This window comes from Elgaria multicarinata, chromosome 1 (genome assembly GCF_023053635.1).
Source record: "Elgaria multicarinata webbii isolate HBS135686 ecotype San Diego chromosome 1, rElgMul1.1.pri, whole genome shotgun sequence".
In the NCBI taxonomy this organism is placed as follows: Eukaryota; Metazoa; Chordata; class Lepidosauria; order Squamata; family Anguidae; genus Elgaria; species Elgaria multicarinata.
The window spans coordinates 202555596-202574227 of record NC_086171.1 but is presented as its reverse complement, the minus strand read 5'-3'; the positions used below and the strand labels follow the sequence as shown (position 1 = coordinate 202574227).

Below are 18632 nucleotides of genomic sequence, written 5' to 3'. Positions count from 1 at the left end.
TCCTTGATTCAAACCATGTGTTCCCTGTGTAAAGGAGCCCATCATAATCCCACAAAGAAACCGAAAGCAGAAAGCCCTGGTAACAATGCATTTAATTTGCTTAATGTAGAGATTTTGTAATGGATTTTGAAATGAGATTGGATTATAGATTCCTCATAAAAATACCAGTACAAGTCTCATAAAGAACTGCTAGTCTTGGTACAGTCAATTTAGGAAGTGTTTTTACCCTTGCAAAGATGCATCTAAATCCCTCTGTGTGTGTTGCAGCATAAGAATGGTGAGTGGGGGTTGTCCTTCCCCCACTACTTCTGCACTGAAAGCTGCTCCCTCCTGAAATTGCTTTTTCCTCATAGTAGCAATCATTGGGGTTTAAACACAGGCATCTGCCTCTGACAAATAATTTGGAACTCGAAGGACATGTCTGAAGGGAACCCCGTAATTTAGATGGTTCAAGTCTTGGAATGCAAATGACTGAAATAGATTCTTTGCTTCATATAAAGTAGGCAGATACACTAGTTATTTTATTTTATTTTGAAGGTTTATAATCCGCCTATCAATCAAGTGGTTCTCAGGGCAGCTTATAAGAAGTTCTAATACCGTATTTCTTCGATTGTAAGATGCCATCGATTGTAAGACGCACACTAATTTCAGTCACCTGCGATTCTAAGACGCACCCCATTTTTAGAGATGTTTATATGGGGGGAAAAAATGTGTCTTAGAATGAAGAAATAGGGTAATAAACACACCCCATCCCAAAATTCTCTCATGCACACGTACACGGCAGCAGCCCTTAGTTCTCCAGCTGATGGATGTGGCTAGAGCATGCTTCCTTTCAGTACATAAGAACATCAGAAGAGCCCTGCTGGATCAGACCAAGGGTCCATCTAGTCCAGCACTCTGTTCCCACAGTGGCCAACAGCTGTTGACCAGGGACCTACAAGCAGGACACAGTGCAACAGTGCATAGCCGAAGCCCTCTGGGCAGTCCACATAAGATAAAAAACACTTAAAAACAATATACAAAAATTAAAAACCACAAAACGTGCAATATACACATACATTTAAAACAACTATAACAACTTTAAAAACGATGAGCCAAAAAAACAGACCCAGGCTTGTTACATATTGCTAAATGCCGGGGGGGGGGGGGGAGTCTTGACCTGGCGCCCAAAAAAAAGACAATGTCGGCACCAGGCAGGCCTCGTCAGGGAGATTATTCCACAGTTGGGGGGGGGGGCACCACACCACAGGGAAGGCCCTGTCTCTTGTTGCCATCCTCTGAGCTTTCATCTCTTTCCAGAATGACTGGAGGCAGAGCTCTTTGGTTGAATGAATCCATGAATCACGTTTTGCAGGACGTAGTTTTGCTATCTGCGCCTTAGACCCATTTTTATTGAGTTGTTTTTCTGAACCCTTTTGCAGAGGATGATGCTAGCAAGCAAGAAAAGGAAGACAAGAAGACATGGTGGCAACCATGGGTGACCCACAATTCAAGTACATTCCCTAATTTTCCAATTCCTAAGAAACGCTGGTTCCCTTGGTTTGACATTTTGTCTCCTTGCAGCAAAGACCACTATTGTTGCTGCTGCTGCTGCTGTTTACATTTGTCTCTCACTGTTTGGTTGATGCTTGATTCTACTTCATTAATTACTGTAAATGCAGCTAAACAATTAATGAGTTAATTCAGCCAGTTAAGAATTTGTTGCAAAATGTACATACATCCAAAAACAAAAAATTACTTTCCCCGGTTGAAAACTATTATTTTGTTCATATGTAAATATATACGTATTTAATTGATTAGCCAATTAATTAAAATTGACTAGTACTTCTTTAATTGGATGACAGCCCTAGGCACTGTACATCATAGCCAAGACGGTTGTACAAGATAAGTTTATTTATTTAGATTTACAGCCTGATGCATCTCAAAGGCTTGGTGTAGGTACAGAAACAGTGGGCAGGGGGAGGGGAGCCCAGCAAAATAAAAGCAAATGTCAAAATTAATTGACATTTCTTTATTATTATTTAGCCTTAAAGGCCAACATTTTGAAAAGTGCCCAGGCTTGGACTTGGTGGACTTAGTTACTCATTAATATCCTTCAACGGTCTTGCCCTACTTATACTCATGTGGTTAAGTGTGGACTTTCCCTGTGTGGGGTGAGATGGGTGGGTGTGGGGTGGGTGTTCTAATCTGTGCTAGTGATTGCAAACACAGCACCAAACGGGAGTAGTCATTTCTGAGTTTTGTGCATGTGGCTTAGAGTTCCACAAGCCCCATTGAGTTCTTAGCCCTGTCTGCTTCCCACATTGATTTCAGTGATTCGAGATGGGAACTACTGCCTTTTCGAGACGGATAGTGAGGAAGAAGAACAAGGACATGCTGAGAAGAGTGAGGAGGACTGCCCTAAGAAGAAAACAGCCTTCCAGGTCTGGCCCTTGTTCTGGAGGGGTAAAAACAGCTGCCTTGAGGGAGGGACGTCTTCTAGAAAAAGGGGGAAAGGGAGGGGTGCAGCTATGGGAGTATGCACCCGTGGGGTTAAAGGGGGCATGTTATTCTTCAGGCAAGCTTTTCTAATTTACCCTGGCTTTCCCTTGTGCATAGGATTGCAAGCTGAGCATGATGTATTTGTAACCATTTATTCAAATCATGTCCTTTGAGGAGTGATGGAAAAGAGCTAGTTGTGTTTGGCTTTGCTAAGATTAAGGGCGGACATGGTAGATGACTTATTATTTATTTATTTATTTAGAATATTTATATACCGCTCCCCATTGAAAAATTTCGGAGCGGTGTACAAGATAAAATGAAAATAAAAACAGAATAAAACAGTTAAAACAAAATTTAAAAGAAGCAAAAACAGAGATTCAAGGCTGCATATTAAGGAAAGGCTTCTTGGAATAAAGATGTTTTCAGGAGGTGCCGAAAGGAGTATAAGGTTGGAGCCTGCCTGACCTCCAGAGGCAGTTGTAATTGACCTCAACTACATGAAAGGCTGTCATGCAGAAGATGGAGAAGACACGTTCTGTGTTGCTCCAGAAGGCAGGACTAGAACCAGTGGGAGGAAATTGCAGGGAAGCAGATTTCTGCTAAACATTAGGAGAAACATCCTAATGGTAAGAGCTGTAATATAGTGGCACAGGCTGTCTCAGGAGGAGGCTCACTTTCCCTGGAGGTATTTAAGCAGAGGCTGGATGGCCACCTCTGCATAGTTGCAAGATGCCTACATCGAGAAGGCAGCTAGATCAGATAACCTGCAAGGTCCCTTCCACCTTTAAAATTCTATACACTTTTGTCTGATGCTTTTAACTCTGTGGATTATGGTCTTAACTGGATTCGGTGTTTTTTTTTTTTTTTAAATTGTTGTGTTATCGAGAACTGCCCTGGAATTTTTTTTATTTAGTGTGTGTGTGTGTGTGTGAAAGGCAGTATTACATAAATATTTTAAATACATAAAATAACAAATGTGGCCTGGAGGTAGAACAGAGGATGGAGCTACAGTTGAGGCCAAAGTTGGAACTTTCACTATTCTTTTGCCATTACATACATTTTTCCTTTGTAAAAACCTTAGAAGTAAAAACCAGACAGAAAAACCTGAAAGTAGTTTGATGGACTTGCCTCCACACGTACATTCGGGGTCTGCCTTCACGGAGCTGAGTTGGCGCTGCTCCATCATCAAACCCCGCGGTACTGCTGCTGCGGGGTGGCGTCAAGTTATTTACACAAAGCGTGGCAGCACTGGCTTTCTAGCTGCCATTAGGCTCACTGGGCCCGCTCCCCCCTTCCGGCGACCAATGAGAGGTTGCCTCCTGCCTGGGAACGCCCCCCCAAATCTGTGCCCAACTTTTCTGCTTCGGGTCTTTGGCTCTTAGCCTCGGGGTAACTCCGAATCGGCGGCTGCATCATGTAACCAACGCAGCACAGATTCGGAGCCACGCCGTGGCAAAGACGACGTTAAGACAGCCCCATGGTTCAAGAAGACTGTTGTTGAATAACAGTCTGTCGTTTGCCCAGCTTGCATATGAAGCGTGGATGACTAGTTCAAAATCCGCTCTAAGGATGAGAGAGCAAGATGAAATTTGGGAGCAAAGGAAGAAAGAAAAGGAGGAGGAGAAAAATCAACACCGACTGACAGGCAGTGGAAAAGGTAGGGAGATACTTTACACATTATTATTTATTATTTATTTATTAAATTTATATACCGCCTCCATAGCCGAAGCTCTCTGGACGGTTTACAAAAGCTAAAAACAGTGAACATTAAAAACAAATACACAAAATTTAAAAGCATAAAAAGCATAAAATACAAACAAAAACAGACAATATCCATTTAAAACAACTATTCTGGGTTCAGTTAAAAAACTCAGCATATGCTGTTAGATGCCTGGGAGAAGAGAAAAGTCTTGACCTGGTTCCGAAAAGATAACAATGTTGGTGCCAGGCGAACCTCATTAGGGAGATTGTTCCAGAATTGAGGGGCCACCACTGAAAAAGCCCTCTCCTTTGTTGCCATTCTCCAAGCCTCCCTTGGGGTAGGCACCCGGAGGAGGACCTTAGATGTAGAGCGTAGTGTACGAGTAGGTTCATGTCGGGAGAGGCGGTCCGTCAAGTATTGTGGTCCCAAGTCGTGTAAGGCTTTATAGGTTAAAACAGCACCTTGAATTGGGCTCGGAAACATACAGGCAGCCAATGCAAGCGGGTGGTACAGTTTTCACTGGACTGTACCACTTTGGACTGGTAGTGGGTAACACACGTCTTCTAATAGTAAAATTGGGATCTCCATGTAGTATCAGAGAAGGGCATAGGGTTGGGTTTATAATGCTGAAATGCTCTTCTAACGTTTTACTCTGGTGTACTTCAGCCAATGTAAAAATGGAATCCTGTGAAGAAAACCCAGAGATATCAATCACTGAAGAGGATTTGGACAAATCAGGTGATTATTTCCACTGTATACCTAGAAAATTGTTGGTACACAAGTGTTCAGGATCAGTTATAACATTGGAACAGCCTCGACAGACATGCAAGGAGTCCCAGAAAGGGGCCAAGCAATCTACCTAGCGTAGGAGAGGGCTGTAGCTCAGTGGTAGAGCACCTGCTTTGCATGCAGAAGGTCCCAGGTTCGATTCCTGGCTTCTCCAGGTAGGGTGAGGAAAGAATCCTGCCTGAAAACCTTGAGAGCCCCTGCGAGTCAGTGTCGACAATACAGGGCTAGATGGACCAAGGGTCTGAGTCAGTAGAAGGCAGCTTCCTATGTTCCTATCTTTCTGCTAAGGAGGTTCACTCACCTATCTGCACCACAAGGATAAGATGCTCAGGTAAGGCATTGCCATGTCCTATAATGCAGAAGACAGTCTTCTATTTGAAGGACTATCCGGTCCAAGTCTGATTTGTAGGTAAAGAATCATAAGGGAGAGGAGGGATCTTGAAGTTACCCACCTCCGGTTAACCCTTAGACAGCAAACATTGCAGTCACAAATGTCACCAATTGTAATTATTTCTAAATTTGCATCTAGGCATATAAATTAGCACATGAAAATGTTATGCAATCTGTCCTCTTTTGGGGTGTGTGTGTGATCCATTTCCTCTGTTCTGGCAGTATGTAAGTGGCTACCCTGCTCCAGAATCTTTTGCCTTTTGAGGCCAGCCACAAGAAGCAGGGCCGTTTCCATAGTGGCATCTTTGCTGTAGGATTACCTTCCCACAGAATGGCTCAGCAAGCAAGATCTATAGGAGGGGCTTTAACTGAGAAAACCTTGTTCCACTAAGGTAGGGTGACCATATGAAAAGGAGGACAGGGCTCCTGTATCTTTACCAGTTGTATTGAAAAGGAAATTTCAGCAGGTGTCATTTGTATATATGGGGAACCTGGTGAAATTTCCTCTTCCTCACAACAGTTAAAGCTGCAGGTGCCCTGCCCTCTTTTAAATCTGATCACTCTAGTATAGCTCCTGCAGCTTTAACTGTTGTGATGAAGAGAGAATTTCACCAGGTTCTCCGTATATAAAAATGACACCTGCTGAAATTCCCTTTTCTATGCAACTGTTAAAGATACAGGAGCCCTGTCCTCCTTTTCATAGGGTCACCCTAACTAAGGTCTGATGTGGCAATTTCAATTTGAATCTCTGCTGCTTGCTCTATTTTTGCTGTACTTTTATGGTGGCTTGCGTTTTTATTGGGCTTTATGTCATTTTATATGTATTTTTTGTGATAATTGATTTTTTTTTGTCATAAAGCTGCTTTGAGATCCCTTCTGAGTGTGGGAAAGGGGTGCATCCCAGGTGTGCAGGCTCCTAAAGAGGAACTTTGGGTTTCAGCCTGGCTCTTGGCTATTCTTAGGCCATGACTAGACCAGGCCTATATCCTGGGATCATCCCTGTACATCCAAATGATACACAGGGGATACTGGGAGCAGGCAGAGATGACCCCTCCATTTGCCTGGGATAATCCTTAGGTCTAGCTAAGGCCTCACACATGTAACATGAGCTTTCCCTTCATGGCAGAAAACATCATCCACAGAGTCATCAACATTGTCAAGTTCAGTTGGGTCTTCAACCAAGTGTTGTTGGATGATGCCACAGAAGCGCTGAATTCCCTATTTAAAGATAACCTGGACATTGCAAATGTGATGAGAATGGAAAAGTGCATGCTTTGGCGAGAGACTAAGAAAGTAAGATCTCTGTGTTTTGACTTCGTTTCCCACTGTAGAAGAGCAAATATGCAGGTTCTAGACTCTGAGGGGATCTACACTAGTATATGAAACGTTGTTTTCACAGGCATTGAACTTTTTATTCTTGAACGATTTAAAACGTAGCTGGTTTTAAAACGTTTACTTAAATTTTCTCGTTCCATGGGAATGCATTCCTTTTGGACACACTAAGAAAATACATCTGTTTCTTCTACTTCCCCGTCTGCAAATTTCCCTTCCCACTTCCTCTTCTCTCTGCTTCAATTGCCCCTCCTCCGTATTATGTTAGGCAACTGCACCTGTGTTTAGAATTCAAACAGTTTGGACGGGATTGTATTACTTTCACTTTAGACCAGCCTTCCCCAACCTGGTGCCTTCCTGATCTTTTGGACTACAACTCCCAGCATTCTTCACCATTGGCTCTGCTAGGTAGGGCTGATGGGAGTTGAAGTCCAAGGCTTCACAGAAAAAAAGGCTCCAACTTTGGGTGCGGAAATTAAATAAACACGCCCCCCCCCAGGAATGCGATTGGCTAATTCAGAAGTAAAGGAAAGCTAATTAATAAGGAGAAATCGGCCACATTATAACAAATACAACGAGCTATTTCAGAAAAGTTCAAAATAAAAACCGGACAAAAGACGTCAATAAAACGTCAAAACCTGAACGTCATACTACGAAACGCACACTTAAAACCGGTAAGACACGTTCTAACTAGACTAGTGTAGATTCCCCTCTCTATCCTTACATTCCCAGTATTCAGAAAAACCCCTTGAATTAGGTCTCCAGCTTTCCTGGTTTGGTGGGAATCTTCTGTGAAGCAAACAAAATCTCCAAACTAAATAATTCAGAATATAATTTAGATAGTCAAAAGATAGTCAGCCTTTAGATAGTCAAAAATGGCATTATTTCAAATATGGCATTATTATTGTGATCCTTACAAGAACTGTGTACGGCAGATCAGCATTTTTATCCCATACTGCCGAAACCGAAACAGTTCAAAGAGATTAGTGTACAAAATTAGTGTTCAAAGTTGTACAAAATTATGCATGGTATGGAGAAGGTGGATAGGGAGACATTTTTCTCCCTCTCTCAAAATACTAGAACCTGGAGTCATCCCATGAAACTGATTGGTGGGAGATCCAGGACAAATAAAAGGAAGTACTTCTTCACACAGCGCATCGTTAAATTATGGAACTCACTACCACAAGATGTAGTGATGGCCACCAATCTGGATGGCTTCAAAAGGGGGTTGGATAAATTCCTAGAGGCATAGGCTATCAATGGCTACTAGCCCTGATGGTTGTGTTCTATCTCCAATATTCGAGGCAATAAGCCTGTGTGCACCAGTTGCTGGGAAACATGAGTGGGCAGGTGCTGTTGCACCATGTCCTGCTTGTTCATTCCTAGTCGATGGCTGGTCGGCCACTGTGTGAACAGAGTGCTGGACTAGATGGACCCATGGTGTGATTCAGCAGGGCTCTTCTTATGTTCTTATGTTCTTATTAGCTTAACAACTCTCTCCCATTCCAGCTCAGTGATCCCTCTTGGGTTTTCTTTTAAGGAAAACGAGGCCTCCACAGACTCTGTTCTTCCATATTACAACTTTGAGACAAGTGCCCCAGGTTGTGGAGAATGTAACACTGAAACTGCAGAGACGGATGGAAGCAAAGGCAAGGTGCCTGAATGCCCACATGGGGAGAACATTGAACCATCACCACCACCGGTGCACCTCAGGTGATGATTGTTTTAGCTAAATTATTTAATCTTAGTTTTATTACTGTTAGCCTCCACTTTGGGCCATTTTGAAAACTGAAGGAAATGCCATTCTCTGGTAGTGCTGTTCTCTGGGGCACACAGAGCACCGGGATACTATTTCAGCTCTCTCCTTTGGCCCTATAATACAGTAGGGCAGGGAGATGGCTGGAATAGCACTGCAGCATTCATTTCTTGAATGTCATCAGACGAGCGTTTTATCGCATGCTTGTTACTGTCCACTTACGGGTGTTCATGGGTCCTTTTGATGACGCTGTCTGCCTCCCATTATTCTGCTCCTTCTGGCCTTCTTTCTGTCACAAAATACACCCCAGTAAATCTGGTTTTTTTAAAAAAATAAATTAAATGTTCCGTCATTTCCTGCTGTGTGCAGGGAAAGCGGCAGGATAAAAACGCTCACTGAATGGGTCACGTGGTCATTGTTTACTTTCCCTTTCTTCTCCTGTGTGAAGAAAGAGGAAGTATCATGGGACAGAAGCGGGGAGTGACGGTAAGGAAACACAATATCCCCCCATCTGATGACGCTCTTTGTCTGTCAAAAAGACATCTGCAGTGGACTTGGAGAATGAGTGCCACTCTCCAGTGTAACTGGCTCACCCATTTGCATGATGGGGCAGGCAGTTGTGTGTATGTTAAACACACTTCTGCCCTATTTGCATATAAAGTGGGGTGGGGTGGAAGGCTACTCTGTAAAAGGGAGCATCTTCTGCTTTATTTTGCTATAGTCCATAGCTTTTGAGCAATTTCCCCCCAACTTGGCTCTGGGCAGGGAGAAAATGATTTAAAGCTCCGAAGTACAATGAGGCAAGGTGAGAGAGGGGAAGTGGAAGTCGGTGAGTGGCGATCCCAATTACAGAATGACTGTTGACAGTCTCATCTGTCATTGATGTGATGGCTTTGCTGAGGTTTCATTTTTGTGCCTTTGGGGAGCAGGAGATCCAGCGAAGCCACTACAAGTACAACTGGAATTGAGAAGGTGGAAGAAGCGAGCCCTGAAGAGGCCTGCCTTCAAGGGTTCACTCCAGCCTCATCCTGTGCAGAACTGTCCAGTCTGGGCAGTTCTCCATTAGAAATGGAAGAATCTACAGATTACCTATTTGCTAGAAGTAAGGAAGCCGGCAGGCCACTGAACCAGGTTTCTGCTAAGATGACAGCTAGTGAACTGCTTCTGAACAGGCAAGGCTTATTACCATTAAGCATCTACTGATACTGTATTGTAAACTGCTGTTGCTTTTGAAGAGCATGAATTCAAGCCGCTGCTGATGACTTAGAGAATCTTTAAATGAGCGTTTCATAGCACGCTCATGACTGGCCATGCACAGATGTTCGCAGGTCATTTTAACAACGACATCAGCCTCCTGTGCGTCTCCCACTCCTTTTCTCAGTTGTAGCGTTACAAAATAAATCTTAGAAAGTCTGACTCTTTTGAGGTTGTGTTATAAAATGCCCACTAGAGGGCGATGTCCCATTGAAATGTACAGGCTACGTGGTCACTGTTCTCTTCTCTGTGTAATTGTGGTAGTTTCAAATGCGAAAGAGAACCAGGAAGAGAGCAATAGTAAGGAAACGCGATTACCCACCCAGTCTGAAAGTCCTCTTATGCTAGCCAATGCAGCTCATGCTGCTCCCATCCTGATGGGCTTCCACCATCTTGCAAATTACTTTTTAGACAGGATTTTGGCCAGTCTAGCTGTAGGTATTTTTATTTATTTTTGCTGATCCCTTGATGTGTGTGTGTGTGTATATATGATTTAATCATTCTCCTCTCAGTTTTAACTTATTTTAAAATTGTAGAGATATTGGTGTTTTTTTTTAATAGATTGGTTTTTTTAGTGAAAGGTGATATAAATGCTTCTAATAAATTAATAAATAAAGTGGTATAGTTACCATACCAGCCCTGCCAAAATAATAAATAAACAAAGAACTATATTGTGAACCGCCCAGAGAGCTTCGGCTATTGGGCGGTATAAAAATGTAATAAATAAATAAATAAATGAATGAATGAATACATAAAGGCTGCAATTTTATACAGACTTACCTGGGAGTACATCTCACTGAATTCAATGTGGCTCACTTCTGAGCAAACATAAATCATATTACACTGTAAGTAAATCATTTTATAGTCTTGCCTTCATGCCCTGCTTGTAGATGACGACCATCATCAGACAAGCGTTGTATTGCACACTCGATACTGAGTACTCACAGATTTTTGTGGGTCCTATTCACAACGTCGTTCACCTCCTGTGCCTCTCCCACCCCTTCTAGCCTTCTTCCTGTGATTAAAAAAAGACCCAAGTAAGTCTGAATTATTTCTAGAGACAGAGCTTTCCGCTATCTTCTGCTGTGTGCAGGAGAAGCGGCGCGATGAAAACAGCCCACTGAATGGGCCATGTGCACGTTGTTTACTTCCTCTTTCCTAAAGAGGAAGTATTGAGCAACAAAAGAAAAAGCGGAGAAGCAATGGCAACAAAACACACGATATTCCCCTGTGTGATGACGCTCTATATGTCCCCCCTGGGCTTCAGCCAGGGCGTTTCCTGTCTTCCTACATTCCCATGGCTAATGCCATGTTTTATTCTATCGATTACAAGTTCTTTTTTCATTATGAGTTGGTGCTTTTAAAATATTTGTGCCTTGTAAAAACTGAATGTGTTATTACATATTTATTTATTACAACACATATATTTAATCATCATCATCATCTGTTTATTTCTTACCCGCCTCTCCCTTTGAATCGAGGCAGGGAACAACATTAGAACAACAATACAATATAAATCAAATATATAAAATTAATTAAAAGAGCATATAAAACCAATACAAAGTAACAATCAACACATCTTTAAAAAAAAAAAGGTTTCAAATTCATCTGGGTAGGCCTGCCAGAAAGGGCTGGTCTTTACCTTCATTTGTCTCACAGCAGCTTGGATTTTGCATCTAACCTAGTTAGTGACTAATTCTAGAATGTACAAAATGGTAGATATGCTCTTCCTTATCATAGTTAACCTACATTTCCTTTTTCACTTTTTAAATGTGGTCCAGGACTTTTCACGACAATGAGCTGGAGCAGTCTGATAAATTTTACCAGCGCCTCCCTCGCCCACTGAAGCTGGGGTTTGCTTTGTACAATGCCACGGTGTCTAAATCTGAAATGCTGTGTTATTTCGTGATCATTCTAAACCATATGGCCTCCGCTTCCATCCTCACTTTGGTTCTCCCTATTCTGATATTTCTGTGGGCCATGTTGTCCATTCCAAGGCCTTCAAAATTCTTCTGGATGACAGCCATCGTTTACACTGAGGTGCGTGTTTGACAGATGCTGCCTTTAAGGCCTAGTGATGCTTTGGCTGGTGTGCTCTAGCCTCTCTCCCACCTTTCTTCCAGGCAGTACTTCACTGAGAGATGCCAGGCCTCAGGCCTACCTAGCAACCTTAGCTTCTAACTTAGTCCTTCCTTCAGCACGTGGCTGCTAGTCATGATTAGGAATGAAGGAAGTTAGAAGAGAAGGTGGCAACTAGGGCTGGAATACAAGGGGGACAAAGAAACCACATTATTTTCCTCTTCTGCACCCCAGGCCCTTGGATGAATGATGACGGCTGGAATGCAACACTGGGATTTATTTATTTTAATGGCCATGTTGCATGCAGTGTGTAAAACAGATAAGGTAGAAAAAAACATGTATTAAGATGGAATCCTGGAAGGATAAGTGCTGGGCATAATACCTAAGCCTCATACAATTTCTGTAGACTTTTCTCTTTTGAACAGAAAATAGTTAAGTAAGTAAGATAAAAGCAAGAGGACAATTTCATGTAAAGGTCTATAGGTTTGAAATCCAGATATTCACAGTGGGATAATCTATGTATGTTTCCTTCCCCTGCCAGATAACAATTGTGATCAAATACTTTTCCCAGTCTGGATTCTTTCCTTGGAGCACTAAGGTGTATTGTACTGTCAATGCAGAAGAGCCATTCGCTTTGCCAAATCTGGCTGGGATTGAGAAGAAAGATGGCTTTGTACACTATGACTTGGTACAGCTGTTTGCTTTGTTCTTCCACCGGTATATCTTGAAGGTACAGCAATCCATTCTTATTAAGGAAAGAGATGCTAAAGATTTATTTTAGAGCACAGATGTGTTGCTAGGGTGGATGCACCATATAGTAAACGAAACAGTAAAGCTAGAGTACAAATCATTGCAGGACAAATGACCGGACAAATCCAGCCTGCGTAGGGTTCCAGTCCAGCCCTCCGGTAACCCACAGTTGGCCACATCCTTTCCCCCAGACCACTGAACGTTTGGTGGCTTCCCAGCTTCTGTGCAGTTTTTCCTCATTCTAAAAGCTTAGAACGTCTTTTCTAAGGCTTAGCTATTGGCAAGTAGAAGCAGGAGCCCTGCCCTCTTTTGTATTTGGTCACACTAGTATAGCTCCTGCAGCTTTAAGTATTGTGATGAAGAGGGAATTTCACCAGGGGCTCATCTACACCAAGCAGGATATTCCACTATGAAAGTGGTATGAAAAAGTTATATAAAAGGCAGGAGCCACACCATTGCTTTATCGCGGTATTGAAGTGCACTATAGGATCTACACTACTGCTTTACAGTGGTACTGAAGTATACTGACAACTGTTGGGGCCCATGACACAACCACACCAAGCAGGATATAACACTATGGAAGCGGTATATGGTCTGTGTCAATGGGCCCCAACAGTTGTCAGAGCACTTCAGTACAGCTATAAAGCAGCAGTGTGGCTCCTGCCTTTTATATACCGCTTTCATAGTGGAATATCCTGCTTGGTGTAGCTGAGCCCCTGGAGCTGCAGGCATACAAATGACACCTGCTGGAATGTTCATTTCTATACAACTGTTGAAGATACACGAGCCCTGTCCTCCTTTTCATATGGTCACCCTAGTACTTCATAAACTTTCTGAGATTGTTGAGTCATTGTACCATGACTCTAGGGTGACCATATGAAAAGGAGGACAGGGCTCCTGTATCTTTAACAGTTGCATAGAAAAGGGAATTTCAGATGCTGTCATTTGTATATATGGAGAACCTGGTGAAATTCCCTCTTGGTCACAACAGTTAAAGCTGCAGGAGCCCTGCCCTCTTTTAAATCTGGTCACTCTAGTATAGCTCCTGCACCTTTAACTGTTGTGATGAAGAGGGGATTTCACCAAGTTCTCCATATATACAAACGACACCTGCTGAAATTCCCTTTTCTATGCAACTGTTAAAAATACAGGAGCCCTGTCCTCCTTTTCATATGGTCACCCTACATGACTCAGGGCCAAAGTACTCATTACACTAATCACGTACCTGAGGCTTGTGTTACCTTTTGCTCTTGTGTAAGTATGACTCAGGAAGGGATTAAACTGTGTTTTACCGATTTCTAAAGTGACTTTCACTCTATTACATTCCACAGTGCTATGGGCTCTGGGATGCCAAAGAGGTCAACATATTGGGCTCTGAGGAAAAGAACAGAACAGGGAAACCAAAGAAAAAGAAAGTGCACAGAGGCCAACTGAAGGAATGCCAGCCTGGGTCAGGAGCACAACGCCGTTGTAGATCTCAAAGTCTCTCCAGGAATGGCTTCAAGAGGGATAACGAAGGTAGTTGGGTGCATGTGTGTGACAGTAGTGTTCTTCCAGGGCAGGGAAGGTGTCTAACGCTGCAATGTGCCAAAGGAGAGGGGCACCAGCCTGATCAGCAGGGAAAGGGGAGAGTTCAAGGAGTATGTGCTGATGTGAATAAGGGGTAGAGGTCTCATCTTGTACTGAGGAGGCTGCCATAGATGACTGAAATTTGCGTGTGTGGCTCTTGAAGAGGTCATGGGGAGCTGTAAGGGAATCTGAGAAACTGTTTTAATAGTTTTACTGCCTTTAAATTATATATTGTTTTAACTGGGTTTATGGTTTAATTTGTTTTTATCTGTGTACATTTACTGTTTTATTCTGTATGCCGCCCTGAGATCTTATTGATATAGGGCGGGGTATAAATGTTTTAAATAAATAATACCCTCCTGGTAGAGCAGGCCCAGCGTCAGGATTCAGCATCCTTGGGCAGGTGCTGAGGTCCCAACACACCAACAGGGTCCTCAACTGATGCCGGCCTCAGGCCCACCTTAAACACTTTTTTTTTCCACTGCTGGGCTGCTGCCATTTAAATATCCCACAATACATAGCGTTGCTCCAGGGAACTGTGGAAAATGAAAATAAAGCTCTGCAGGCCACCGTCTAAATTTCCCATGATGAGCTCCATCACAGTTACTTCTTTTATCTGCTTTTCAACCGCGGTTTCCCCCTCCATTTTCTTAGTGAGTCGAGCATTTGGGCACTTTCACGTGTGTGTTGTTGCACTCCTTCAGGACATGTATCTTTTCACCTGGAGCGCTACTTTGCCGGCGAAATCTCCCACTCCGCCCCCTACATTCCTCTTTCCCCTGCAGTTATTTTTTTTATTGATTATTTATTCCTGCACAAATACAATCGTGCAACAGCCTGAAACTGCACAATTACAGTAAAACAACACACTATGTTTTCTCCCTAAGATCATATTAAACAAAAGCCAGGGATAGAAGGAAGGGAGGCCATTGGTAGGAAGCAGGAGAGAGTGCCTGGGAAAGGTTTACAGGGGAGGAGAAAAGAACGTGCGCTGCAGCTCGGGTACCAGATGTGCCAGTGCCTAGCTCTGTTTCTTTAAAAAAAAAAAAGTCTTTAACTGCGAAGCTCTGCAGTTCTAGGGAGGTGTGGGGGGTGAACCACCACCACCCCTGTCCCGGTGCATTTTCCACACTTCTTTTAAGGTGAAAATATACTCCTGGTCATGCCTACTCAGGAGTCAGAACATAGAGTTAAATGGGACCACTCTCTCTCCCCCTTCACGGTTAAGTGGAGAACCGCACCGCCCTCCTCTTTTGATAGCGAGACCCCCCTGAGACACACACAATCCCAACTAAGAACGGGATGGTCGGATAGAACACAACGACAGCAATACACGCAATGGAGGGGCGCATTTATTTCGCAGGGAGGGAAAATAATCCAGACTTTCCCTGCTCCAAAAAGAAACGAAACACGGAAGGGAAGAGGCGAAATGAGTGCAGGATGTGGATGACGTCATGTGAGTACTGGGCTGCAAAACCGCATACCAGGCATGATGAGTGTGATGTAAATCACTGGTGTGATGAAGCTCTATGCCTCCGGTGTATTGTGAGATACTATGAGATTTTCGAATGATAGCCCCTAGCCCTACTAGGGACCTCCGGGTGGTGATTGGAGCGCTGCTGCTAGTTAAGCCCACCAGAAGGGCCCACTGAGGTACGAGAGGTTCCTTCAAACCTAGTCCTCTTGTGAGGCTCCAAACCAAGAGAATCCGCAGTTCTAAGGCGTTGGAGGCTAGGGGCTCTGATATCAGTGGGGCAGTGAATCCACTCCGGGTTTCAATCGGAACCCTCCAGTACTCTAAAGGAGCTCTCCAAGGTGCTTCTGACTGGTTCTGACTGAAACCCGGGGCGGATTTGCTGCCCCACTGACATCACAGCCAGCTGCCTCCACTGTTCTGAGGGGCCCACAAAATTGTTGACAACATTACCAGGCCTGGCTGGGGAAGACTGCCTCTGAAAAGCCTCACAGGCGTGCGAAATCTGGGGCTCTCTTGGCTCTCTGGTGGTGCAGTAGGAGCCAGGAAATACATTTGTATATGTTGTTGTTATCCTACTTCTTTGCCCATTCTTCATGGTTGCTGCTGGTTGTGTTGTCTTGTGAGAAGTTCTTTTGCTTCCTCTTTGTTTAAACGTCAAAATATGAAACCCTGACCTCGCTGGGTTCATTGCATCGTTATGGTGCCAGCGTTTTGTGGGGGAGCCTCCAGGGCAGGAATTGGCACAAGAACGTTTATTTTAATATACAGAGGTCAGTGGAAACGATGCCTGAAGGACTGGCTGTGTGGATCGTATGTCTGAGTGGGTGGCGGATTGAGTGTCATGTGTTCAGCGAATGGGACCCCACATGAGCTGGTGAGAGCTTAGAGTGAGGTATGGCTCTTATGAAATGAATACTTCCCAGATAGAGCTGTGATTACTTTCTGCTTGGCAGACAAACCTCTGGAAGAAGCCAAGAAGAAATGGAGCCTTTTCAGAAAAGCCCCCACCGTCAGGAAGAGGATTACCAGAGAAACGATAAACCAGCAGATACAAAAAGCAAAGAGGCTGCCGATGAAAATGTAAATGGGGGGTATATTTTGTAAAATGTCTATAAAGAATGTGTGATTTTGCAACCTGAAAGAGCGGAGCTGGGCAAGGGAGGTGGGGGAAGATGAGATGGAAGTATGGGTGACATTCACAGACCTTCCAGCCTCTGTAACAGTCTGTGGGACTGTCTGTGCGGAACGGTGGTGGCTGGTGACTCTGATGTCAGTGGGGCTATGGATCCGTGCCAAGTTTCAGTCATAACCAGCCAGATCTCTAAAGGAGCTCTCCAAGGTGTGGAACCCCATCCCCAAAATAGGTGCAGCACTTTGGAAAGCTCCTTTAGAGTTCTGGCTGAAACCCAGAGCTAATTCACCGCCCCACTGACATCGGAGTCACAAGCTGCTGCTGGATTTAGCATGTCTCACTCCCATTCCCCTGTGAAGAAAGCTGTGGGTCTGGAAGCTTCCCTCTTGGGGCTAATAACAGCTTGGGCATTCATTGGGACCACAGAGTGGGCAGGGTTTACTCCTCCTCGTAGTGCATTGCAGACCTAATCCTGATTCTAACTATTCTTTAATGGTTGTTATTTAGAGGGAGGGGAAAACACCTAGAAGCTGAATGCATGCATGCATTTTATGCCCCATTGAGTTTGGCTATCAGGTGGCACTGGATTGTTTGTTAAATACAGCCACTCACCCACCCGAAATAACTAGTATTTGATGAAGAAGCAGGTGCAGAAAGTTTGCAAATGTTTGACTTTCAAATGGTTGGTTTAGGAATATTTGGGTCCAGAGGATTGTGACTGGGCTAGATATGGGGAGGGGGCTTCAAGAACCCCAGTTTTATATCTGGCTCCGTGATGTTGCCTCTATTAGCTAGGATGGGTATTTCATGATGCTTTTGCTACCAGACAGGCTGGATGCGTTTTCATGAGCTTTAGGCAAGCAAATTAGCCTTTTGACGAATGTGACTGTGACTTTGCAACTTGACTGATTGAGATTAGCTTTTACCCACAGTGCCCTTCAGATTTACCGGCCCATCAAGCAATTCTTCTACGACATTATTCATCCAGAATGCAGCCCAGTCTGTGACGTTTATGCTCTCATGTTCCTAGTTGATGTGATTAATTTTATTGTCGTCATCTTTGGCTACTGGGCTTTTGGTGTAAGTATCGGCATGCATAGTTTAATATCTAAAACGAAAGGTATCTGGGAAATATGCCACTTGGCCTGCAACCACTGCCCCATGGTTGCAGATGTGTAGGAGTTGGCAGGGATGAGAGAGACATGCTTGGCACATGTTCAAAAGCACTTTATTTATTACTTCACATGTTCCAGATTCAAGGATCATAGAATCATAGAATTTTACACTAGGATGGGACCTTGGGATTTATCCTGCTCAATACAGGAATCTTGGAAATGCAGCAGTGTTTAGCCAAAATCTGTTCCCATGCCATTTTTACCCTTTAGATAAAGCCCTGCTTTCTGGAACAAAAGGACGGTGGTTCAACTTTATATGTTCTTGATCCATCATATAGAACCAAAGCAAGAATATACTGGTTTTTTTAAAATAGTTTCTGCTGCAACATGTGACAGATTTTTGCATCTCACCTATTATAAGTATAATTTAATTTTCAAAGCAGTGTGTCATTTTTCCATCCTGTCTTTTTTTCTGGTTTTGGGGCACATATGGTTCTTCCCTTGAATTTATTGGGATGTGTTGTTTCTCTTATTTGTGTCCTGTAACTATAAAAATGGATTTAAAACAACAACTACAAGATGGATATAGCTTTGTAGTGCCAATATGCTCACAGACTAGGGTGACCATATGAAAAAGAGGACAGAGCTCCTGTATCTTTAACAGTTGTATTGAAAAGGGAATTTCAGCAGGTATCATTTGTATATGTGGAGTACCTGGTGAAATTTCCTCTTCATCACACCAGTTAAAGCTGCAGGTGCCCTGCCCTCTTTTAAAGCTGGTCACTCTCGTATAGCTCCTGCAGCTT

The 18632-nt window shown here is 43.5% G+C and overlaps 1 protein-coding gene and 1 non-coding gene across 2 annotated transcripts in view; both read left to right on the top strand.

Moving 5' to 3' along the window:
• LOC134409393 (piezo-type mechanosensitive ion channel component 2-like) overlaps positions 1-18632 on the top strand; it is a 74229-nt gene that overhangs the window by 33648 nt on the left and 21949 nt on the right. Inside the window, exons 23-34 of the mRNA XM_063142145.1 lie at positions 1422-1493; positions 2314-2423; positions 4006-4126; positions 4850-4921; positions 6489-6655; positions 8235-8407; positions 9380-9622; positions 11486-11744; positions 12325-12513; positions 13865-14051; positions 16533-16659; positions 17644-17791. Coding sequence (XP_062998215.1) covers positions 1422-1493; positions 2314-2423; positions 4006-4126; positions 4850-4921; positions 6489-6655; positions 8235-8407; positions 9380-9622; positions 11486-11744; positions 12325-12513; positions 13865-14051; positions 16533-16659; positions 17644-17791 — 1868 coding nt within the window. The remainder of the gene's footprint in view (positions 1-1421; positions 1494-2313; positions 2424-4005; positions 4127-4849; positions 4922-6488; positions 6656-8234; positions 8408-9379; positions 9623-11485; positions 11745-12324; positions 12514-13864; positions 14052-16532; positions 16660-17643; positions 17792-18632) is intronic.
• TRNAA-UGC (transfer RNA alanine (anticodon UGC)) lies at positions 5051-5126 on the top strand. Its single transcript has one exon. It is a non-coding gene; the product is annotated as a tRNA-Ala (tRNA).